This window comes from Syngnathoides biaculeatus, chromosome 18 (assembly GCF_019802595.1).
Source record: "Syngnathoides biaculeatus isolate LvHL_M chromosome 18, ASM1980259v1, whole genome shotgun sequence".
NCBI classification, from domain to species: domain Eukaryota; kingdom Metazoa; phylum Chordata; class Actinopteri; order Syngnathiformes; family Syngnathidae; genus Syngnathoides; species Syngnathoides biaculeatus.
Genome location: NC_084657.1, coordinates 11039219 through 11063512, shown reverse-complemented (window position 1 = coordinate 11063512; position 24294 = coordinate 11039219). Strand labels below are relative to the sequence as shown.

The window sequence follows — 24294 nt, the reverse complement described above, 5'->3', positions numbered from 1 at the left end:
TTTTTTACTAAATTATAGTTGATGAAAAATGTATTTTTTCATTTTCCCTGAATAATAAAAAAAAGTCAATTTTCTCAAAACCTCTTGTAATTCACTGACTTTTCTCGATAGCAACTTAGTATATACAGTATAAAAATGTAAAGAATAAACAACTAAAAGGAGACGACTAACCAGAATTTATTTGGCAGGACTGCTTTAAAGTTTGTACCACATCAACATAATTATTTGACATGTATATATATGTATTTTCAAGGGAAAAATGCAGTACACATGATGACAGATCAAGATAATGGGACTGGCCTGTTGGTGGGTGGGGGGGAAAGTCACAATAATAAATTAACGGAGAGGATATTAAAGAAGCTTAGGCGAGTTAATAAAAACACTTAAGGCGGAAGCACGACACAAAAGCGCAATCATTCCACCCAATATGCAAAAACGATTGCTGCAAGTACGCCGATACCTTGACGTACGAGGCACATCCAAACAATCTCATAACGTCCACTTTAGTGCATTTGAAAACACTCAATTGCGCCACCAAGGTCCGACTGGCAAGACGGGTGTCCGAGGACGCGGTTCGGTTCAGTCACTGAGGCTTTACCGCCGCCGCTGAGGCCCCGCCTCCTGCCTCGCCCGCCTCGGACCCCAACAGCAGCAAGACTTGGTGCGAGAAGACAAAGGTGAAGAAGTAGACGCAGAGGTCGGCAAAGACGTCGCCCATGCGCCGGTACGTGTCCATGGAGCGGTTGATGACCTCGCCGGGGATGCCCGACAGCAGCAGGGCGGCGGTGAGCACCGTCGTCTGCGCCTTCTTCTCCACCTGCGACGACAGCGGACAAAGATGGGGAAAACGCGCAATTAATATTTTTGCGGACAATGGCCCTATAATTAAAGCAGGTTAATATTGTGTGTGCAGACTCACCTTAGGAAAGTATTTGGACAAGCCCATGAAGGCCAGTTCCAGTGTCAAAAATGGAGCAAATATTGACTAAAAAAAAAAAAAAAAAAAAGTTAAAAATGGACATCACATCATTCATTGTTATCACTTCTACAAAAATAAAGACCACGCGATGTCTCACCAAATACTTGCAGACAAACACTCTGACAAAAAGAGCGAGGAGGACGCTGCAGATGAGCCTGAAGGCGTTGAAGGGGTCAAATTCCTCGCCGTCCGTCTGCCCGTCCTGCGCCGGCTTCTCGTTGGACAGCTGGCCCCTCAGCTTCATGGCGTCGTCAAAGCGCGACAGGTATTGGTGGAGGGCGCCGGCGTCGTCCCCGCCCGCCGCCGGCTCCGCCTTGGGCCTCTGCCGGGCGCCCCGGAGGAGGCCGTCGGCCGCGTCGCCCAGCAGGGGCGAGTCCCTCCTCTCCGGGGTGGCACCGCGGGATAGGCTGACTGACTCCGGCAGGAAGGGGGAGTGTCTCGGGGAGGGTTGCGAGGGCGACCACGCCTCCGTCCGGTCGAGGTCCAGGTGGAAACGGGGTTCTCTCGGACGTCGTGGGGACCCTCCTACAGATGATGACAAGGAATATATTTCAAAATGATGCACTTCCTGGATGCACCGCACTCGCACCACATTTTCTCACGCTACAGCCCTTTTCCAAAAAGTAATACACTGAACACCAATATATAGTCCCCCACCCCACGTACTTTCAACACATTTAGACGTGTGAAAATACACTTTTAAAAAGTATTCCTCAGCACCTGTTCCGTGTCGTTCTCAAAAAGAACGGGACACTCGTATAACATCGCCGAGGAAACCAAAAGAAGATGCAAGTTGCCAAGCGTGTCTCCTTGTTTGGTATGCCACACCTACTTGAAAGTTAAATATTGTTTACTTTAAAACACTAAAATATTCAACTAACCCAGACAAGAATACGAGCTCAGTACAAAAATATAGTGTGAAATGTCATACACAAGCCAGCAGAAATTGCCGCAAAGTGAATGAGCACTAACAGTAAAATATCAAAATCCTTGAGTAATTGATACCCCACCACCTAAAATGTTAGAGTTGCTCAAGACGGTAGCAAAGCACTACTTGCATCTAAATGAAAATGCAACACAATTTGACACACTTTCTTGACACCAAAATCCACTGAGTGTCGCGTAAGTAACAGTGTTGAGCTAATAGGTGAATTTGAGGAAACAAGGGAGGATCTGCTTCCAAAAGAAAACATAAAATCAAAATCAATAAACATCCGGAGAATATGCAGGAGTAAAAAAAAAAAAAAAAGGCAATTTCCATACGTGACGTTTACCGTGACGATGACGTAATTGTGTAGCGGCCATTTTGCTTTTGGGAAAAACAAAGCTGGTACCCATTCTTTTTTTAAAGTGCTTGTCACAACCCACAAGCGAGCCTTATAAATGGGAAGTACAAACCAGAAATTGAAAATCTAAATTTTTGTTCAGTCGTTTATATTGCGAACTCTTAAAAGGGCATTTTGTGACGTCACTCGACATCATCATATCGGCGAGAGCAGATCCAGCTAGCTCCAGATGCAGCCCTCCAAAGTCAACATACCGTTGCTGTCATCCTCGTTCTTGGCGAAGCCCACAATTCGGTTCATCCTGTCCTCGGAATTCATGAGGAGCTTCCTTCTGCGGATCTCCGCTCGCCTTTGCGCCGCCGACAGCGAGGAGCCCGCCGTCGTCGTTTTCTCTTCGGCGGCGGCCTCCGTAGGGTCCATGTTCAAAATATTTGGCCTGCGTCAACAGAAAAGAAAAAAATCAAAACAAAAAAATAGACAAATGTCACGAAGGTAGCAAATAGCACGGGGATAACTCGAAGTGGACACGGCTGAATAATATCACGCTCAACAAGGAATTCACCGCCCCAAATGGCGCACAGTGATGACGTCGCCAACAGGGGGACACAACGGGAACGATTACTATGCATTTAAAATTAAATATTACCTCGTAATTGCAATACTTGGTAATATGAAATAAGTACGAGTCATGCAATAAGTTCAAATTTATCGTGCTATTCAAGATAATCTTAAATTGTTTGCACAATTAGCACTCAGCAGCTAAAACAGCATAAAAACGCAATTTTTGACACGTATTTTTTTCGTTTTGTTGTCAGGCTTAAGTATTGCTTTGGCACCATCTTAAATTAACATGAGTTCAGACATAACCGTATTTGAAAGCAAAACATTACAAGCATGAAATGTAAATATGTAAAAATGTAAATCAGTTTTAGTTACAGGTAGCCATGCAGCTTTAAGAGGTGCCCCGTCATATGACGTCTGCAAGGCTGCGTCAGTGTGTGCATGACTTTTGGCCGACAGCAGCTCTTGCATGAGTGTTCTCCTAAAAAATAAAATTTTGAGTTCGTGTTGCATTACGCCGTATTTATAAACCCATTTTTTTGTGCTATAGCGGCAATGTTTGAAGATTAAAGTCACTTGACAATGTATGCAACCTTTGAATAAGCAGTGTATTCTTTATTTTCAAGACAATTTGGACCTTGTCAGTTTTCTAAATACAATTAGTCCCCCCCACCCCCCCTTATAATACATCAATTACAAATTGGCAAATCACACTTGGCGATAGAAGAAAAAGTGCCTGGTTTGGTCCACATTCTTCCAGCTGTTAACTCATTGCCACACACACAAAAAAACAACACTACATTTAAAAAGTCCCAATTTATTTTTGACAGTTTACCTAAACGGTCATACTAAAATTCATTAGCATCTCTCCACCACTGATATAATGCAGTATTTTTCAATATACAAGTATCAATAAGCATGATTAAAAGATCACAATGGCTTTTTCTATGTGTCGTTTTAATAAACAAAACAAAAACAACCTCATTTGCTATTATATTAAAATATTTCATATAGTCTACGTTTCGACAGGAGGCTTAGTAGTAAAAGTATAGCCCCGTTCAAGGCAATCATTGAATTTTAATTACATTGGGAGGCTCATAAATTAAACAAAGGAGGAGGAGCAAAAAAAAAAAAAAAAAAAGACGAGACTGCGATTCCACATCATTCAAGGCGGTGCCCGAAGCTTGCTTTCTTTTTTTCTTTTGACATTTGTTAGACACTGAAAGATGGATACCGCCGTCCCCCTCCCTCCAAAAATAATAAAAGGAAAAAAAAGTGATGGCTGTGTAAAATACTTCAGATTAACAGTCAGACACCCCAGTTAGCCTTTAACACACGCTCGCACACACACTTGCATACGTGACGTATTTGAGTAAAGGAGTCTGTGCTTTTGCCATCAGCGAGCTCACATCTGAGCCATACCCCCAACTTTGGACATTATTGTTCTATGAGAATAAACACTGATACTTTCCATCTTTTACATATATATGTGTGTGTGTGTGTGTGTGTGTGTGTGTGTGTGCGTTTTTTGTTTTTGTTTTGTTAAACCACCTCCAAGGCTAAATGAAAAGCGTCCATCACAAGCGTCGGCTCTTTTGCACGCAAACGGATCATTTTGAAATCTGCTGCTGCAGGTGAAGCAGGAACTCGTAGTAGGACAGCGCCGACTCGGTGCGGTCCTCGATCATGTTCTGCATGAACGGGACTTTCAGCTGGCTCTCGTCTCTGGAAGGAGGGTGGGGTGGGGGGTGAGAGAAGAGAAAAATATAAGAAAACAATAGGAGCTACATGACAGTTTGCCTGATGAAAGATTCTGGCAGAGGTCCCAGATGCAGGAAAGGTTCCTTTATGGGACTGAGCCCTACCCTAGAATTGGGGGGAAAAAATATGTATAATGAACACCCATGCAAAAATGTTGGGAATTGCCTTTCGATATCACAAGCTTGCAAGAAAGCGCTAGAAAAGGCCAAGGCCTGGCATAAATAAAACTCCTCCCCTCACCCCAACATAGTTCCTTGGCCTCGCGATGCTAGGTGATAGCACAAAAGTGGAAGATTGGCCAATTCACAGATGTCGAACAGTGTAGTAACCTGGCAATCCAAAGCCTTTTTTGGCGGAGTGGGTGTATTGATAGCAAATATTTTCAATGTGTATCAGAACTTCGTGCCGTTGTCAAAAAAGTGTTTCGTTTCCTGCCCACCTGATGACGTGCAACGAGGGGAAGAAGGGCCTCTGCTCCCTCAGCCAGCCCACGAATGCTCTGGTCCTCTGCGACTCGGCAGTGTCCAGCTCTGGCAGCAGATACTAGCACAAGGATGACATTGTTAGCATTAGCATTGTGACCATTAGGATGGCGGATTTAAAAATAAATAAATAAAATCCTACAAGGTTTTCAGGCACGGCGGCGTAGTCAGGAACACCAAGGACTTGCGTGAAGAAGTTGGGGTTGCAGTTGCGTCCGATCCACAGATACATGATCTTTTGCAACATAGGAGACAAAAATGAAATTTAAAAAAAAAAAAAAAAAAAAAAAAAACAGCTGGAAATGCAAGTCCCCTGACAAGGTGTATTTAGCGACTTGACTTTTTCCCGAAAGTACTTTTTTGTATTTACGTAATTTTTTCGCAGTAAGCGATTGTCACGTTAAACGAAATGTTGATCTGCACCGTTCCAGCATCCATGAGGAAGGCTCCCTCCCTGCTCAACTTTTCCACAGACAGCTGCAGCAGCCTCGGCTGAGGGACGGTCCGCTCGCTGACGTTCAAAGCGCCCTGGGATCACAAAGACCACAATGACTTCAAAAAAAACTACGCTTCCGAAAACCGGTGGGAATAAATCGATTTTGTCCAGCAATCTTAAATATGGAGTCTGCCGCGATTATTGTCCTCACCTCGTCGGTCAGGTCGTCCACACGGTACAATGCGGGGTGGATCATCAGCATGGCGTAGGCTAGCGGCTGGTACTTGAGTTGGCACATAGAGGCCACCCGGTCATCTAGCCTGGTGCTGGTTCCTGTCCTGAATGCTTTCTGGAAGAAATACAGAGGTGGATAAACATTCGACAATAATAATAATAATAACAACAACAGGTGCTGTAATGGCGGCAGACCTGCTTGAGCAGAGCGAGGATGTAGAGGGGGAAGAGTCTGAGACAGGCTGGGGCCAGCAGACCCGGCTGTTGGATGGTAAGCACGGACTGGCGGTATGATGAGAGCGAGTCGATGGCGGCATTGGTCATGGCATCCCTGGCGTCGCTCAGGCTGGCCGTCACCGAGCGGTCCACGGCTGAAATGAGAGGAGAACTTTACATACGTGAGGTCAAAAACAAACGTGCAACCCTCAAATTATGTACAAGACCTTCCTTTGGAGGGGTATTTTCTCCTTTTAATTACATTTTCACTTATTACAATTTTACGACTGATAAAAGATTTGAGTGGTCAGTATGTGGTGGTTGCTAGGCAACCACATCTGCTGCCACTTATGAGCAGCTGTCAGTGCATCTGAAAGTGCCACCTGCTGCTTTGTCATACTCGACAGTCTAGAAATAACATGAATTTTTTTTTTTCTGGGGGGTGGGGGGGGGGGCTGGCCTAAGATTTTGAACGAAGTCAAAAATATTGTGACTGTTACTGACGAAAGTGTGGTCCTCACCCATGCAACTGAGGAGGCCGGCCATGGCTTGAACATCAGCGCCGGCAAAGATGTCTGAAAGAGAGTGCACCACCGGGAGGCACAAGGTGTGCACGCGGATCCTCCTCTCGCCTGTTGAAAGCGGAGATTTAAACCCGGAACAAAAGTGAGTCTCAACCATTGCCAAGAATTATTCCATTTCACTGTCACTGCTCTGTTGATTGATTACAAATCTATCTTTCTACAGCTGTGTGTGTGTGTGTGTGTGTATCAACTTCCGTGATTTTTTTGTTCAAATCTGTGCCAAAATTTCAAATTGTCCCATCATAAATGATAACGTTGAGATATTACAAGCATTTTTCGTGTTGCCAAACAACAATAATTGGAAAAAAACCATCACCCTTGATTTCTGATTCCAAAACTACTTCATAATTTTCATGTGTAAATATGATGACGTGGTTAAAGATTTTTAGCGTTTCGCAGCCATAACGGCCTTTTGAAGGGAAACGCAAGTACAATGTGGCACGCGACAAAAACGAGTTTGACACCTCTGCTCTATTGGTTGATTTAAATTATTGTTTTTTAAAAAGCGTGTGATTCTACCTTTGCTGGAGGTGTAGAGCAACGCAGCCTGGAAGGAGACCACCTGCATGTCGTCCAGGTTCTCCTCGATGGACATTTGCACGGCAAAGCCGGCGTCTGGGTTCACATTGGGCAGTGACAGCAGGTCTGTGGACCGCACGAAGAAGTTGCCGTGGAACGTGTGAATGGACAGACCTGCAGGAAAAAAAACAAAAAAAAAAATTACCCACCAAGCTCATTCTCATGCTTTGTGTTAGAGAAAAGTGACTTTTTCATGTATTGTATACAAATAATTCTCTGGAATTTTTGCCCACAATCAAGTGTGAAATTAAATTATATGTCGGTGATGTCATAGCAGGGCGGCACCGAATGCCGGAGACAAATTCCTTGTATGCTGTTACATTCTTTTCTGATTATTTACAGTTAAGAGGTGTTTGGCCAAGATGATGTGTGCGTGTATGTGTTAAAGGCTGGTTTCCAGCTTGCCTTTGGTGCAGCGTATCCTCATGACGGCCTCGAAGCCGATCTTCCTCGTCAGGTATCGTTTCAGGTCCTTCTGGAAGCGCTCCACCTGGGCAGGGTTGTGTTGGTGGTGGTAGGAAGGGAAGTAGTAGATGCTCCCGGCAGAGTACCGCGATATGCAGCCTGGCAAAGAGAAGGAAGGAGGACTCTCTTGTTACACTTGTACCCTCCTCTCTTTAATATTCATTCATGTGGGGTGCTTCTTGCTATGATCCAGCCCAATGAGCGCCTACTTTATGGTAAAAATCCCGTAATAACGGTTCCATTAATTTTGCTGGTTTTGCCCCTCTTTTGTTGGTGAACCAAAATGAAAAAATTATCTCCAAGCAATATGACTCATTGCTCCCTTTGAAGAAATTAAGATTAAGGGTTAGTTCAGACTGAATATTTAGTCCACTCACCTGTCAAACATTGTTCACAAAATATAACGGAATTTTATAGTAATGTAAAAATTTCGACTAACCTGTTTTTGAAATTATTTTCTTGGCGTCTGGTTTTGCGATGAAATGACAAAGGCCTCTTTGAAAGACCTTCGCAATAAAATATTCTCTTAATTGCTTCGAGTTTTTTTTCTTTTCCATACATATTCAATAACACTTTATGACTAAATAATTGGTTGTTTATACATACAATTTAAAATGAGTGCATTTTTTCAAGACAAGAATAAATGTGTGTATATTTTAAAAGCATAACTATGCTGGGACAGTGGAACAGTTCACAAAATTCATGGTTCGTTTTTGGCGACTTGCACCAGTGCACCAGTGATAGTGCACCAGTGATAGTGCTCAGTACAGTGAGCTCATGTTCAAATGCCATGTTATGCCAATAGTGATAGCGACTTGAAAAAGGTCTCTGGTGCCGGTTGGCAGGTTCTTTCAAGGTCCTGGCGAGTGTAGCGAATGTTCGCAGAACCATGAACGAGTGAGGAAATAGTACCAGCAAGAAGAGACGTATACGACTGCAGAGTGATAATGAATCCCACTCAAGTACTAGGCAGGATGATTGGCTGTTGTGTCTCCGAAAGAGCATGACGTAAATGGTGTGCCCTGCCTAGCAGGAGTCAACGCAAAGATGGAGCCCTGTGCCGCCATCTTTGCTAGCATTAGCGCTACTGTACACTTTACATCAACAGTAAATGAAAAAACATTTCACATTACAAAGCAAATGGGACACCTGCGGAGCAACCCAGACTGTCAAACTGAACAGTTTGGATGGTTTTCAAAAACTGTTCCATGTGGCTCTGGAGCACTAAACCACCCCACCCGGACTCACCGAGAGATGCCAAGTCGCAGTACTGAGAGCTGAGCAGGAAAAGGTCGACAGCCACCTGCTGGCCCGAGCAGTCCAGCGCCAGCTTCTTGTAGAAGTCTGTCGCCGGGGATAAGTGCTGAATGTCCTGAAAGGGGAAAACACAAGTTTGTGAGGATGTGATCATCGTCAACTTTCTGACCTGAATTGGTCAATGTTGCACCTTGGCCGATGCTCTTTGGTTGGGGTCCTCCCTGGACTGGAGCGCCCCGACGCCCAGGTTGGGGAGCTGCGTCTGGAAGACGGACAAGCGCCCACCGGTGGGCGACAGCAGCTTAAAGGCGGCCTGCAGGGCCGAGCCCAGCGCCGATTGCGTCTCCATGGTCTTCTCAAATAACGTGGGCAAGCTCTTCAGAAGATCTTGCACAAGCTGGAAGGCACGTTATTGTTAAATCACGGCTGAGAAGCATTTTAGTTTACCAAGTACACTACTCAGAAAGTTAGAAGTATTGGACCTGAACTTTACCAAACATAAAATACAAAATAACCATGTGAATATCACTTTTCTTTAAACTTTTCAATGTACGTGCCCAAATGTTTGTGTGTTTCTTGATTCAGGACTTTTTGAACAACTGGACAAGGAACTGAAAGGCAAAATTCACAACAGGCATTTGACGCACAAATAGACAAACAGTTCTGGTTTAATACAAATAATTAGTTTAACTATTATGTGAAGTTCATTTCATAAATTGTGAAAGAGGGTTTTTTTCAGGTTTGTCTGTGAAATAAATCCGATAATACAGTTACTGCTATAAAACTGAAGGTCCCGAAACAAAATTAAATATTGACTAATGGAGTCAGTATTTAGATATCAGTCGTGTGCGTTATTATGAAATCCTTATTCTCAATTTTTACAGGCTTTGAATGGTGGACTTAAGGATTATGTCATTTGTAATTACATATTTTGGAAAAATTTGAAAAAGCTTTTTAAGGAACCACTGACATTTTGAAAAGGTGTTTCCTAATGATGAAACTAATTTCTTACCTCTTTTCTCTCACTGAGGTTCACTAAAAGGCTGTCTGGTGTCGGTAAAAAGATATCTATGGGACACAAAAGCATAATACAGGACATAAAATACAAAAAAAATGTTCCTCTGCTAGTTGAAGAAGCCTGCCACAGAAGACAAAAACCACATCTAACTGACGCTCACACAAAAATGTTGATGATCTCTCTGGTAGCAAAGTAATCAATTTTAGGCATAACTATATTCAAGGCAAAACTGTTTCAAAAGTTTTTAAACAAACCCTCCTAGCTTTTTGGGAGTTTGACAGTAAACTTCATCTGGGCATGGCAATAAAGCTTGAAATTTTTTTGGGAAGAAGAATTGCTGACTTGACATACACATGAAGCCAGAAGTTTAGATTTCATTTTTTGTCTCACTGTCTGAAATCAAATCAGACTAAACCTCTCATTTCTCACGTCAGGATCTCCAAAATCATTCAATTTTGTTAAACCCCACAATAATGACAGAACTTCTTGGAGAACACAAAACATTACACAGAGTGGGCACGGTCTATTAATCTGTGCGGGCTGTCATCCAGAAAATACAGTTTTTACAGTATTTGGCGTACAAGAAAATCATATAAAATTATCTCTCATTAATTATTGTGGAATTTAACAAAATTAAATCATTTTGGCAAGCCTGACTGAACTGAAACAGGAGAGGTTTAGTCTGATGTGACTTGAGACAGTGAGGAAAAAAAAATGTGTTTTTGCACAGTGTATGTAAACTTCAGGCTTCAACAGTATATTCACAACCAACATGCAGCAATCACATAGCAAATTTCTTCTATGTCAAAGCAAACATGGGCCAAACATCTACTAGTACTTTAAAAAAAAAAAAGTCTGGCCACTCATATCTCAAGAAGACCCCACAAGATGCCGACAAAAGAAGCTTATATTAGACATAGCTTTGGACTAAGCACAAAAACGTAAATCTTACTTTTTCGGCTCATAACAGAGGTTCCCAACACGGATGAAATAGGCCCATTATCGAATAATAGAACGCGGCTTAATTGATTGTCTCACCTTCGATGTCTGAGACGATGAGCATCTGAGGCTGGGAAAGTCCCTCCTGAAGGTTGTAGAAATGCACGGTGCTGTCGAAGGTGATGAAGCCGATTTTTGTCCGAGAGTCTCCGGGCAGCCTTTGGCACAGATGTGCAGAAACAAATGCGCTGTCAGTACAAGGTGGAAGGGAATTGAAATGTGACTCAAATAAGTCCTTGTTCACATACAGGTTGATGTTGTCCAGCACCGACTGACAAAACACCTTCAGGTAGCCCGTCTCCACCGCGTTGTGGGACACGTCCATGACAAAGAGGTACACGGCCGGCTGCGGTGGCCTCAGCTATCCACGGGGATTCAGAACAACTCATCTCAGTTTATTTGGTTTTTTTTTTTTTTTTTTTTTTTAAATATTCATTTCAAACTTGGCCCAACAACTGATCCCCACCATGTATTCTGAAGGAGCGATGAACTCGATGGTTGCGTTCTGTACTTCGGGTCTCTTGTGTGGTTCTCCGTAGGATCGACTGACTGGATTGTACATAAACTCCTCAGGAACTTCTCAAACACACACAGAGCAGAAAACCTTAAATAAAACAAATCTTTACCAGAGGCAGCAACTTCGGATGCAAAAGCCACATAATGAAAATGTATAACTATTATAGTATATTATATTTTCTTGGTTCCATGAACAAGCCTGTAACTCAAACTTGAAAATTCTTCTGCTGTCATCTTTTAAAGTCACACAAAAATATGAAAATTAGCTTTATTTTCATGACAAAATAGTGTATAATATATATATTTATTGTACTGTCGCTTCTTTCAATTGAGAGCAAATGCTTAATGTCAATGTTGCTGCTGCTTATGTGTTAAAGTTTTAAGGTTTGTCATCACTATGCAAATGCTTTTGCATTATTTTATTAAGCTTTACTTTTATTAGATGACATTTATTCCGCTGCAGTTGAACATTATTTAAAATATGCCATATTCAATTCTCATTATTCGTTTCAGTTTTACAGGAAACAATAACAGGGAGTGCCATGTAAACAGCTTGAAGGCAAGCACGTTATGAGTCTTATTTTGGAGCACTGGAAGCAAGAGTGCTTAACTCAAAGTGATGTGGCACCAGAAGTCTCCCACCCGAGAGATTGCAAATAGGCGTCAACCAATACTTTTAACTTTTACTTGTGGGTTTTAATTGGTTTAAATGTGTGTAAAGTGATGGAGCGGAATTAAAACGATCTTTTGCATAGTCTTTGCGCATCGCAGCCTTCGCCTGTTCGTACCATCGTTGACCCGATAGCACAGGTTGCACTTCCACCTCCTCTGGTCCAAGAAGGACACGAAGGGGTTGATGTAGGTCCGGCAAGAGCGACACCTGACGATGGTGCTGGACGTCACCACAGGAAGTTGCTGGAAGTGTGAATGAGAGATTAAAAGAGGCAGGGACAAACTTTGACAATAGGAATTACTTGTAATATTTCCTCTGCAGGTAGGCAAAACTACTTGAAGCGGAACAAACAATATGGGAGCTCAGCATGTTTGATGATGATGAAACAAATGCTTCCAGGAGGCTTGCAAACTGCACCAAACGAGCATATGATTTATATAAAAATTGCTAATAAAAATGACTCAACAGTACTCCCAAAAATTATCTTAAAAAAAAAAGGTAACAAAATGAGGAATATAAAAATGTATGTAAAAATATCGTCCAAATCTGCCATTACAACAGTGGCCGTTTCTAAAGTTAAACATACTTCACATTATAAAAAAAAAAAAAAAAAAAAAAAAAAACACACACACACACACCTTAAGTGCATTTTTACTACCTCAAATTATAGAATCATTGTATTAAGTCAAACTTATTCATAACCAGTAACAAAACCTCAAGAATGAAGGAAAATTCTTACAAAAACTGCTTGTCAAATGAAATGTGTTGGCGGAGAAGCCACAAAAAACAAGCGTAACATTCAAATCCTTTCAAGCCTGTGGAACGGAAATGAAGAAAAATGGAAGAGAATTACATTATCACCGGAAAGAAAACATTTTAACAAGAATGTGCTGAGCCTTGAGTGGGGGTGGCCTTCTAACATTGCTTACATTAAGCAAAATTATGTGATGAGGGGAGAAAAGAGGATGAGCGCTTAATATGGAGTTGGGCTTACTGAGAGGTCTTTGAACGGGTGCAGCAGCAGGCCGAGCGGCATCTTGGCTTTATTTAGCAGAGACTGCGTCTGAGGGATGCTGGTCAGCGTGCAACGAAAGACTCTGGAGACAAAATATATATACATATGATAGAATCAGGGGGGATGTGATTGATTCCCGAGACTTTTGGAAAATGATTTTATGGACAGACAATACAAAAGTTGACATTTTTGGAAGGTGTGTGTCTCTTATATGCCGTAAATGAAACAGCATTTCAGAAAGAGAATATGGAAAGAGTCAAACATGGTGGTGGTAATCTGATGGTCGGGGGCTGCTTTTCTCCTTCAGGACCTGGACGACTTGGTTCCCTAAACGTTTTGGAGTTGCCTAGATAAAGTCTGCACTTGAATCAGATCGTCAATGCTTGAAAAGAGTGTTGCTGAATTCAAACATTTCTGCAAGGAATAGTGGGTCAAAATATCTCACAGAGGCGAGAAACATTCATTGTCGGTCATAGAAAACGCTTCAATTCAGTCGTTGCAACAGAGGGCAGCCCAACGAGTTTTTAGGCTTTTTTTTTTTTTTTGGGGGGGGGGAGGCATTACGTTTGCCACACAAGGCCAGTTAGCTTTTTTTTTTCTTTCATAACTAAAATCACAATTTCAAAATTGCATTTTGTTTACTCAGGTTATCTTTATCTGATATTTTTTTTATTTGATGATAAAGATTAGTGTGGGGAAACTATAAAAAACTAAGAATTTAAGAAGGTGCCAATGCTTTTTTACAGCTCTGTAGTCTACAATGTGGGGGGAAAAACAAGTTAGCATTCTAATGAGGTGAAAAACAGCACGTTTTTCTTTTTACCCTCTACGTATTTTTTGGAGACTGTGCAACAGCTTAGATAGAAATTAAACTATGCTCATATTTGTGTGAAGTCTAACCCTATTTAAATAATACTCATACTGAGCCCGATAGGTCTGCAGCCGGACATGAAGTCAAAATTCTTTTTCATGCATAGTTATGCTGTAGTACATATCCAAGCACCTTCATAAGACTATTCTTTTGTTATTGATCAAGCTGCACTTTTACAAATCTCAATATTAGTATTCCTGTATTTGAGTACAAGAGTTTAAACAATATACTGCTGTGTGGACCTTGTTACTTGAGCATGAGATTTTAGCCCCTTTGATGGCCTGATTTTATTTATTTTTTTAGTGTGGGTGATTTCCGAGATCAAGCCAGAGGTATTTTCAGAAACCAATTTCTTTTGGGTAACATCAACCCAATATTGGAACTCTGCTCTGAAAACAACTGCCAGTGAATGAGTTAAATGTCATTGTGTTGTGTAGGTGCACCTAATGATTGAAGCATGTTCAAGTGTCCTTACTCTGGGCTGCAGTTCACCTTCTGCAGGTCTTGGGGTAGGCAAGGGGTGGGGGCTGAGACCGGCCCAGAGGGGAGCAGGTTCCGCTCTTGGAGCAGGTTGACTACTCGCAGGGTCTCGGGGGTGCCGGACTGCAGACTCATGGTAGCCAGAGACGGGCTGAGCTGGGCTGGCCCAGGCCCAGGAGGTGGCTGTGGAGGCGAAACACACGGAGTTTGGCCACATTGACCAAATGACTATCATGCCGGTAGTCGGTAGTTTGACTGAAGAAGTCGATTTGCAAAATGAATAAAAAGCCTGCATCTTAACTTGAGAATGAGTTTACTCATGCAAAGTGAGTGCATGCCAAGTGGGAGAGGATGTTGTTACACAAACACACGCTCAGTTGCAAACTTGGGAGGGAGTTGACACTTGTTGAAGGAAAGTGGAAAGCAAATGCATGACAAGCGAGCGGTTACATAAACACGCACTTGCAGACAGACAAAGACACACAAAACACAGACAAAGTGACAAAGATTGACAATGAGGCAGTCAGTCAGACGCAAGCAGAAATACAAACAAAGATATTGAGAACTACGTACTGAGACATGCACGCACACACGGATGTCAATAAGAACAACAAAAAAAAAAAAAGAATGCCGAGTCAGCACATCTGCGCCCCTTCTCACCTGCTGGTATGGCTGAGGTGGCCGAGTGTAAGGCTGCGTGGCGCTCTGAATTGCTGGGTGCGTGGTTGAGGGTCCGCCGTGGGGAGATGCGGGGTGCTGGTACCTCGGCGGGAGGGAGGGATAGTGGCCCAAGTGCCGACCCGGCGGGCCGGGCTGAGGTGGACCGGCTGGGGAGGAGGGGGGGAAAAAAAAAAAAAGCAACGAGAGCGAATTGAGGTTATTCCATGTTTACCTTTTACTCCAATTAACCCAATTTATTGTACACCCGTTAAGAACGGGTGACCATTCCGTTTTTTTTTTTGTAAACATGAGCTTAAACTTGTAAATGCCATCAACAAGCAGTGATTAGACGGAGCAAGATGCCATAAAAAATGTACACACAGAGGACATTTCTACCCTTTTGCCTTGGACTGAGTGTGTGTTGACGAGCTTTATCAACAAGAATCAGCCTGCTGGACTGTATTCATATTGCTTAAGGTGACTTGTGCATTTAAATGTGGAGCGATTCACTTGAGCAGCTTTGTTTTGTGTATCCACCTGCACCATTGAATAGCAAATTACAAAAAAAAAGAAAAGAAAAAATAAAAGACACGGTTGGAATGTATTACCCTGTATATCTTGTGGATTGTATCATGCATTCCAATGTGATTAATGACAACACAGTCAAGTTTGTCTCTCTAATAAAGGGCTATTTATTTATGGCCATCCTAGGGTTCTTGTGGAAGTTGATTAAGGATTTTGTGGCGTTTTTTTCGCCCGTGGCAATCGGAGCAGATGACAATTTCCCCTCTCCTTGTAGTCTTAAAGGCAACAAAGGCCCAATTATCTAATGTCTCTAGAACAACAGGTCATATCAAAGGAATATTTTTAGGATGGATTATCATGAGATTAATCAAATTTTAAAAATTGCACTATTTCACAAAATGTGAAGTTCTCCTCATGGGGTTGTCATCCTCACATTCCTTACTATCCGTGTCTGTTCTGTTTAAAGGTGGGCTTGGCTTGGTGAGTAACGTGAGAGTCACCAAATGAGTATTGGTTAGCGGCTGGCTATTAACTGTCTCCAGTGTCCCTAAATTTTTACAAGCAGTGAATTTTAATAAGGATATAATTGCTGCTGGAACCTTCTCTGTGACGTTTGTATAGACACTGGGTCTGGATCATTTCTTGGCCAGAGGAGGAAAGAAGAAATGTCACAAAAAAAGTCTGCGCAGCTAATCGACAGACTTAACCACACCTGGACATTCAACATCCTCTTCGTCGGCCTTAGTGAGGGGGAGCGCGCTCCCTTTCCCACACTGAGCTGGCATTTGGAAGGAGGGGAAACCGTAGAAAACAATATGAAAAAAAAAAAAAAGTTCACATATTGGGATTTCCTGCTGTTTGAAATAGAGAGAAAAAAAAAAAAAAGACTTCACCACCCATGCACAAGAACACCACCGTAGGCCAGAAAGGCTTACCATCTGCTTTTGGCGGTTGAGGTGTGTCATTGACCATCGGCGGCGGCGCAGCAGGTTTCATGGTGGTAGCGGTCCCATAAGGAGCTCCACTTCCGTGGTATTGGTGTGAAGCTGCTGGATTCATTGGCGGAGGAGCGCCACCTGGTGGAATAATGCAATGTACTGTAATTGGGTCCATTTTTATTACGAGGGGAAGGCAAGATTAAGAATGCATAAGAACTTTTGTTTTCCAATTACTGACCTAATTATTCAAATGATGCTTTTGGAACATAAAGAAATAAAAACCTTTTGGCAATTGACGAGTGACTTCCACTGGCCTCCTTCCTTGTTACGCGCAAAACAAATTGACAATGATTCTGCTTGTCTTGATTTTTTTTTAAGCACAAATTAAATGGTAAATGGACAGCATATAGTGCTTATCTACACTATCAAAGTGCTCGAAGTGCTTTATAAAGCCTCATACGGAAGCTAACCACATCTCCCTCTCACACAGCCAACTGCTACCATGTAAGGCACTGCAAGACCCACTTAAATTAAGGTTCACTTTCTTGCCCAAAGGCACTGCGACATGCACAGTCATAGCCAGGATTAATACCGGGGAATCTTCGGTCACACGATGACCTGCTCTACCCGCTGATCCACAGCTGCCCTTAAATAAAAAAAGAAGAAAAAAAGTTGCTAGAGGGGTTGCGACTTACCAACACTGACGGCTTTTGGAAATGAGTTCCTCTCTTTTCGCGGCCATTTCCAAGTCAGTGATGGTGGAAATTTTTTGGAATAGTCCTAAGCAATAAACTCAAACTGTCCAATTGTTCCTACAACTACCGACAGACTTGCTTCAAAGTCAAGATGCATAAACTGGCGTGCATTTTGATTCCTTTAACACATCCAGCAGTTCGGGATCCATATTAACGATACATTCACTGTACATTATTTGGAAGCCCGTGTTTTAAATGCACGAGTCAATGCAGAATCTTCGTTGGTCGCAAAGTGCTCGACTGAACTCATCTAGGGACAACAGTTTAACAGACTCATCAAAACCAGTTTTCTTTGCAAAGTAATGGATGCTCATTTAGACTTATTTGAAGGCAAGTCAGTCCATGAGTCACATTTGCTAACCTGTTGTCTTTTCAACTCTGACGACACTGACTAAAGATTGTAGAATCTTTTGGCTTGTCGTAACAGTTCGCAAAAAGTTTCCAGATCTCACACAGTGCCACTTTTTTTTTTTTTTTTCTTCATAAAAAGCTCGTGGTCATGTCCTTCTTCCCCTGAACACACTGTGAGGAATGATGCTTTAAGTGAGAGGCCATCTACTACAGATATCACTGTGGGTGGCTGTAGAAAAGCATGTTATGGTAACTCTTTAAAAACCCCAAAGATAATGTTGTATTTGGCAAGAACATCATATGCCAGGATTATTTTGTAACATTTACAAAAATAAGGTCATAAAAATAAATAATAGAGAAATGTAAAAAAAAATTCACTTCTTCAGCTGACACTGATCGGCTAAAAATCCCATTATTGTGCCAATTTCTGATCAGGCGACTGGATCGGGCCGACTCTAGCAGCAGGATTTCTGTCACTGTGTGGTGTTGAACCTTGAACAGATTCAGAGTGAATCGTGTGTGTCAACTTTTTTTCAAGGCAGGAGCGGAGGGCAAGGTCCTCCTCCAACAGATCAACCCTGCAGATACGTCCTTATGTCACCAATTACATTCATTTAAGGTAGCAAATGCAGACAACATTAATAAAGCAAATCCAGTTGGGAGTTGTTTTTTTTTTTTTTTTTTTTTAAATAGTATAATCTTTACAGCGAGGTATGACATCTCAAATTAATCAACATAGTTTATCACTGATCTGATTTTAACATCACAGGTTGCACCATTTTTATAGATCTAGCCACATTTTGGCATTTTATCAGATCATTTTAACAAGACTTTACTCCGATTTGTTTGGCTTGATCGGATTGGCTGATGATTGGCTTTTTTTTGCTGATGGACTTGATATTGACCAGCGCAGCACATTTCAACCTTTTTGGAGGCAACACACATTTTTACAGTTGAAAAATCTCACAGCACACCAACAAAAAAAGTATGTCAAAAAATGTAGAACCATTAATTGCTGTATGTACTTGCTGCAATCTAATAGAATCCCATCACTTTCTTCTATCTGTCACTATGAATCACTGGCATAAGTAGATGAAGATACAGTATTTATAGTAAATATATATTTTTTGAACAATTAAGTAGACAAGTGTATACAGTAATTGAACACTTCTTTTAAATAGACTCAGTGGCATCTTGTAATCGATTCTTTTTTTTTTTTTTAGCTTATCAAAATCATGATCATGTAAAGCCCAATTTTAATCATCACGCGGCTTATTTATCGTCCTTCCTTCCCAAGAGTACCTTGAAGTGCATTTTGATGTTCCTACCTGGCTGCCCGTATCCTTGTTGAGAGGTGGGGGGCTGCACGGCATTATGGGACATTGAGGGTGAGCGTGTCGAGCTGTAAGGTGCAGGTGGGGTCACGTGGTTCGTCGCTGGGCCCCGTAGTTGCGTGCTCATAGGCCCGGGGGGTCCCATGGGGGGAGGAGCAGAGTTGTACTGCCACGCCGGAGCCATGAGGGGAGGCTGCTGATGTTGAGGGTTCGGGTAGTAGCCGCTAGTAGATGCAATGGGTGGAGGAGGTGTGCCCTGCGGAGGGGGCAGCCTGGGACCAGGACTGGGACTGGCAGAGTGAGGAGGGGTGGGGCCGCCCAGCGGGGGTCGAGTGAGGTGAGGTTGGCCTGGCGGAGCTGGATAGGATGCGGGTGGCACGCCAGGTTGGTAGGAGCTGACCGGGGGGATATGCTGGTACGGCCCAGAGGGATAAAGTCCAGGACCTTGTGGCGCTGGAGCCTTGGCCTGCATCGGGTTGTAGCCGGGTTGGGGCATCACGCCGTAATTGACGGCCGGCAGCTGCTGCACACCAACCGGATTCTGTGAAGGACCTGGAAAAAAACAGTTACAAGCCGAAGCCACATTATCATCACATACAAATTGTTATAGATTATGTAAACCTATACAGTATTGAAAAGAAAAATGCAATTAAAAACATATGATGCGACTACTTTTTCCAGTGACGATCACCTGACCCGGAATGAGCAAAACTGTGGGCAACGTTAACGCTAGGCCTGCTCAACTGCACGAAGCGGACCAGAAGAGAGGAAGAAACATGGCCGACATCACAAAAAAAAAAATCTTGAAATTGGGGACACTTCAAGCTCATTCAGGGCAGCAGTTAAGGGAGCATTTTGGCTACCTGGTGGAGAACAAAGACGCAAATCACGAGGTTGACTCGACAAGACTATTTCCCGTTAAAAACTTTGCCGAGTCACATCGAACATGTTCATGCACCATCAAAAGGGACCAAACCAAAATCAATTCAAGTGGGGCACAGGAGAAAATGGATCTGCATTAAAAATATATATATATATTTTGCTATATGGTCGCAGAACACCATAAAACCCAAAGGATCGATTCTGCCTGGCGCACTTTAGCAAACGCTTTCACAACAAGAAAAAAAAAACTTTTAGTTTAAAATCAACTCACTTTAACCAGAATCCTTCACAATATTGTGTTGACAGTCTGTTTCACGCTGGTGTAAATCCAAGCTGACTGGCAGCACCCGTTTCTATGTACAGCCGTGATTCATGATAAAAAACTGAATTTGGAAGGTACTGTGGAAGGCAATGTGCTAATTGCACAAATAAGGAAATACATAATGCTTTTATTCATTTCCATTCAAATCTGAAAATTGTGAATGAATTAGATTTAGCACCAATTTGATCGTAGCGCTACCTGCCTTTTGTTCTGAGGGGTGCTGCCACCGTGTCGTTTTCATCGCTCTAATTCTGCTCGTAACGCAATACAAAAATAAATAATTTAGAACTCATCTCCCCTCAAAAAAATTCATTTCAGATCACTCGTGCCATTGAATTGCTTCATGACATTCCCTCGATTTACACTACTACTTTCCATTTTACCAACAAGTGGACCGAGAAACACCTTCCCTACCGGTCTTGCCGCCAGGGTTTGAATGACAGGATGAGCAAATAAACCGCACAAACATTTCTTTCCTTTTCAACCCGAGGCGACGCACTCGTGAACGCAACCTTGAAGGTGAGCAGATCCTAACTGGCGATGAAAAGCACACCGTGACACCAAATGACCAATGAACAAACGGCGCGCGTGTAATCTGTTTACCTTAATCTTGATTTGCCCTCGGCCTGCCTCTGGGCGAGTTGTTCATTTTGCTGACTCACATGATCAGTAAAATATCACCAATAAAGAGAAGCTTTTGCAGATAAGACATCTCGACAAGGGGGAGCTTGTATTAACCAGCAGGCCGACGATTAATTGCTGTTCTTTCATTCAAGAAATGAAAAAAAAAACACTGCAAGAATCCGTCCATTTTCTTCACCGCTTATCCTCACGAGGGTCGCGGGGAGTGCTGGAGCCTATCCCAGCTGTCAACGGGCAGGAGGCGGGGTACACCCTGAAGTGGTTGCCAACCAACTATAGGGCACAGAGACAAACAGCCACACTCACAATCACACCTACGGGCAATTTAGAGTGTCCAATTAATGTTGCATGTTTTTGGGTGTGGGAGGAAACTGGAGTGCCCACCCGGAGAAAACCCACGCAGGCACGGGGAGAACATGCAAACTCCACACACGCGGGTCCGGGATTGAACCCGGGGGCTCAAAACTTTGAGGCCAAGGCTTTACCGGCTAATCCACCGTGCCGCTGACTGCAAGAATATTCACTGTAATTTCAAGTCAAACTTTTTATTAAATGTTACACGTTGCCCTCCATTGCATAATAATAAAGCTTGAAACAGCCCATGGTAATGTGTTAGAAAAGTGCTCTATTCAATGGGATGAACGACCGAGGCGGCTCATCCACTGAAAAAAAAAAAAAAAAAGTATTTCAACCGCTGCATTTTAGGCCCAAATTAATTTGTATCTCGAGCTCAAATTTGATTAATGAAAAGTAAGGAAAAATAAGACAATGCCCCGGAGGAAACTGGAAAATGTGATACCCCCACAAACGGAACAGAAATGTGAATCGAATCGACTTTATAAATCAGGATTTTCTGACTTACTCGTGTCGGATGAATTAAAGATCAATGGAAAGAACTGGAAACATTCTTTAGTGGAATGACTCCTAACACCAAAATGACCCAGCTTGTCTGCGAAATTCAGGTTTATAAACTATTGCAACGAGGAACCGATCCTTGCAGTTGGCGGCATTGCATCCCTTTGGATTTGACGAAGGCGCATCTTTTGATCGTCAGAGCACTGAATTGATCGGAACTGGACTGTTTTGATTGCAATCGATACAATGAAATGACCTGGATGAATGATAATATTCAGAGGCACCGTTTTTGATTATATGATAACGATTAAGAGGCAACTCTCGCTTGAATACAGATGAGAGATATGCATATACCGTGGGAGTCAGACAAGTTTACGCCGCTAACTCTTGAACAGAGTCTGGCTGTAGTTCGTAGAGGGTTTAGTGTGATCGTCAAGAAGGACAAAGCAGTTCAGGGTGTGAACGGTATTTAAATTATCAGAGAGGTATGAGGGCTTCCTCCAACAATAGATGAAAGAATCACTACCTTGTGAAGTCAGACAGAACAAAAAATATTTTAGATACAGTATACATTTTTGGAATACAAAGAAATATGCGTGTCGCTGCAAATATTGTGGGTGTATATCTGTAAAATTAAGTTTTAATGTCAAAAAATCTTCTCAGTTTGATTTCATTGTTTTGCACATGTGCTAGGTTTGTTTTTTAAAAAAAATAAAAAAATTCACCGTCAGATTTTGTATTGGTCAGAATGAAGAGAAACTACCTTTTATTTGGTAGGTTTAGTCAAGTGCTTATACTGTCACAGAAAATGATTCTGTGGGTTCAGATGGCAATGGAGGCAACTGCTTTGAAAACAGTTGTCAGAAAATGAGTTGCTTGGCCTGACAATTTAATCTTCCTACAAAACAAAAAAAATGCTTCATTTAGCTATGCCAAAAATATCCAGTAACAGGCAGAACAATTAAATATGCTCCAAATAAACAACAGAAGGTATCATTAACCTGTGTATCCATCTGTTGCCATTCATACAAATTAATAAAAAATTTTGTGCAACGGGCCCATGACAGACTGAGTAAGTCAATTTGTGAGTAAATTGAGGCAACGTAACATTTTGGTATGGTGGTGTATTGCAAAATATGCGTATTGGCAAAAAAAAAAAAAAAAAATAAAAAAAAAAAGATGGGAAACTGCTTTGTCTAGAAATCAAGCAGCATGGAATGAACCATTCATTCCTACACTGGCTTTTTTCGCAAGGAAACCTGTATTATAAATTAGCACAAAAAATCTCACATTAAATCATAAGTGCCTTTGCACATTAAAAAAAACTGCTGGAGGGGGCGATAACAGTCAACTTGAGCAAAAGAGTTGAGTCCTTCCAACTGGATCAGGTCCAATGTGCCACATATACAGTGAGAATGAGATGTTTAAAGCTAGCATAATAAATATCATGATAACCTAATTGTCATGGCAACGGGAGGACGTCGTTACTGGCGTAGAAACAACATTAGGAAAAACTTCCAGAAGCTTGAGAACACATGACGAGGGTTGTCCATGGAATGTTATAAAAATTAACAACCGGGAAAGATGACAGGAGGTTACTTTTAAAAACAAGTTTGCCACTCCGGCCCGAGCTTTTTTAGCCACTTGTCACATAAACATTGTCACGCACACACGAGTGTTTCGTTAGACATCAGAGCCGAGTTTGTGCCAAGTGGACTCGACAGTCTTGACGAATTCACGGCAGTTATTTCCGTTTTTTTTTCTTTTTTTTTATTATTACTAAGGAGAGTCAGCGAGCTAACAGTTTAGCAAGCGTTCACGGCAAAACAACTTCCCCACCAGCCCGTGTCATCCTCTCATTTGTTGTGATATTTCGCCGGGCGTTACTTTACCATTGGCGTACGGCTGTCCCGTTCCGTTTTGAGCGTTGAAGCCCGCCGTTGACATCTTGAAAACGGACACCGGGTTCCGATTCGGAGCAGTGCTAGCTTGAGCGAGCGATTAGCCTCTTCTCGTTCTTACGGCACACCAACTGTGAAACAAGTCGTGGGGCGGGGGGGGGGGGTAGAAAATGTCCGTCTCGGTAGGCTGCGTTTGTCTTGACAATTCGACCGGCTGGCTGTTTCGATCACACGGCCATAGCTGGGGAGCGAAAAAGCCCCAGTTCGAGTGACACTACGGCGGCGGCGTGCCTATGGCAAGGCCTCGTCGAGCGATCGTGGACCAACCGGAAACTGGGATCACCCAACAAGGATCAACGTAGAAATTGTCGGGCATGCGCAGTGTGTACACGTGGCATTTCCTCCGGTGCTCTCAATTTTGCAGTCTACGAGAAACAAGCGCTGTTGAGAGTGAAAGTATTCTCCGCTCTCAAAATGCCTTTCATTTGTTTATTTGCAGTCCTGTGTATGTTATTTTATTTTATGGGAAGTGGTAAAATAGTCACTAACGTCGCCAATGGTTCAGCAAAGTGATTAGTATTGGAGAACGTTACCTAAAATGATCCAACTATGCTAATCTTAAATGGTTGAAGCATGGGTTATCAAACATCATTTTCCAATATTACCTTCATTAGCTTCGGATGTTTTTTCGAAATAATACATTTAACTAGTTGGCAT

At 42.4% G+C, this 24294-nt stretch overlaps 2 protein-coding genes across 2 annotated transcripts; both read right to left on the bottom strand.

The window, feature by feature from the left end:
- Nucleotides 1-161: 161 nt before the first annotated feature.
- On the bottom strand, nt 162-2877 carry camlg (calcium modulating ligand). The gene is made up of 4 exons (XM_061803382.1): nt 2520-2877; nt 1077-1504; nt 920-985; nt 162-817 (listed from the first exon to the last, which is right to left on the bottom strand). Exons 1-4 carry the CDS (start codon nt 2683-2685, stop codon nt 584-586), a joined length of 894 nt encoding a protein of 297 aa, XP_061659366.1. The 5' UTR covers nt 2686-2877; the 3' UTR covers nt 162-583.
- A 632-nt stretch (nt 2878-3509) lies between these two features.
- On the bottom strand, nt 3510-23944 carry sec24a (SEC24 homolog A, COPII coat complex component). Its single transcript, XM_061803869.1, has 22 exons — nt 23569-23944; nt 18970-19527; nt 16533-16673; nt 15073-15239; nt 14408-14595; nt 13041-13143; nt 12162-12288; nt 11324-11433; nt 11106-11218; nt 10897-11015; nt 9853-9908; nt 9031-9237; nt 8832-8955; nt 7524-7682; nt 7059-7232; nt 6477-6587; nt 5935-6110; nt 5717-5854; nt 5493-5597; nt 5212-5304; nt 5027-5130; nt 3510-4551 (listed from the first exon to the last, which is right to left on the bottom strand). Exons 1-22 carry the CDS (start codon nt 23621-23623, stop codon nt 4437-4439), a joined length of 3243 nt encoding a protein of 1080 aa, XP_061659853.1. The 5' UTR covers nt 23624-23944; the 3' UTR covers nt 3510-4436.
- Between the last annotated feature and the right edge of the window lie 350 nt (nt 23945-24294).

What these genes read in the sequence shown, in the direction of transcription:
- camlg (XM_061803382.1), bottom strand. Translation starts at nt 2,685, where the DNA reads ATGGACCCTACGGAGGCCGCCGCCGAAGAGAAAACGACGACGGCGGGC. An exon ending in GAACGAGGATGACAGCAACG is followed by an intron (nt 1,505 to 2,519) that starts GTATGTTGACTT and finishes CATCATCTGTAG; the next exon opens with GAGGGTCCCCACGACGTCCG. An exon ending in TGTCCAAATACTTTCCTAAG is followed by an intron (nt 818 to 919) that starts GTGAGTCTGCAC and finishes CTGTCGTCGCAG; the next exon opens with GTGGAGAAGAAGGCGCAGAC.
- sec24a (XM_061803869.1), bottom strand. Translation starts at nt 23,623, where the DNA reads ATGTCAACGGCGGGCTTCAACGCTCAAAACGGAACGGGACAGCCGTAC. An exon ending in GTGCTATCGGGTCAACGATG is followed by an intron (nt 11,434 to 12,161) that starts GTACGAACAGGC and finishes GTGTTTGAGAAG; the next exon opens with TTCCTGAGGAGTTTATGTAC. An exon ending in TCCTCGCTCTGCTCAAGCAG is followed by an intron (nt 5,855 to 5,934) that starts GTCTGCCGCCAT and finishes TATTTCTTCCAG; the next exon opens with AAAGCATTCAGGACAGGAAC.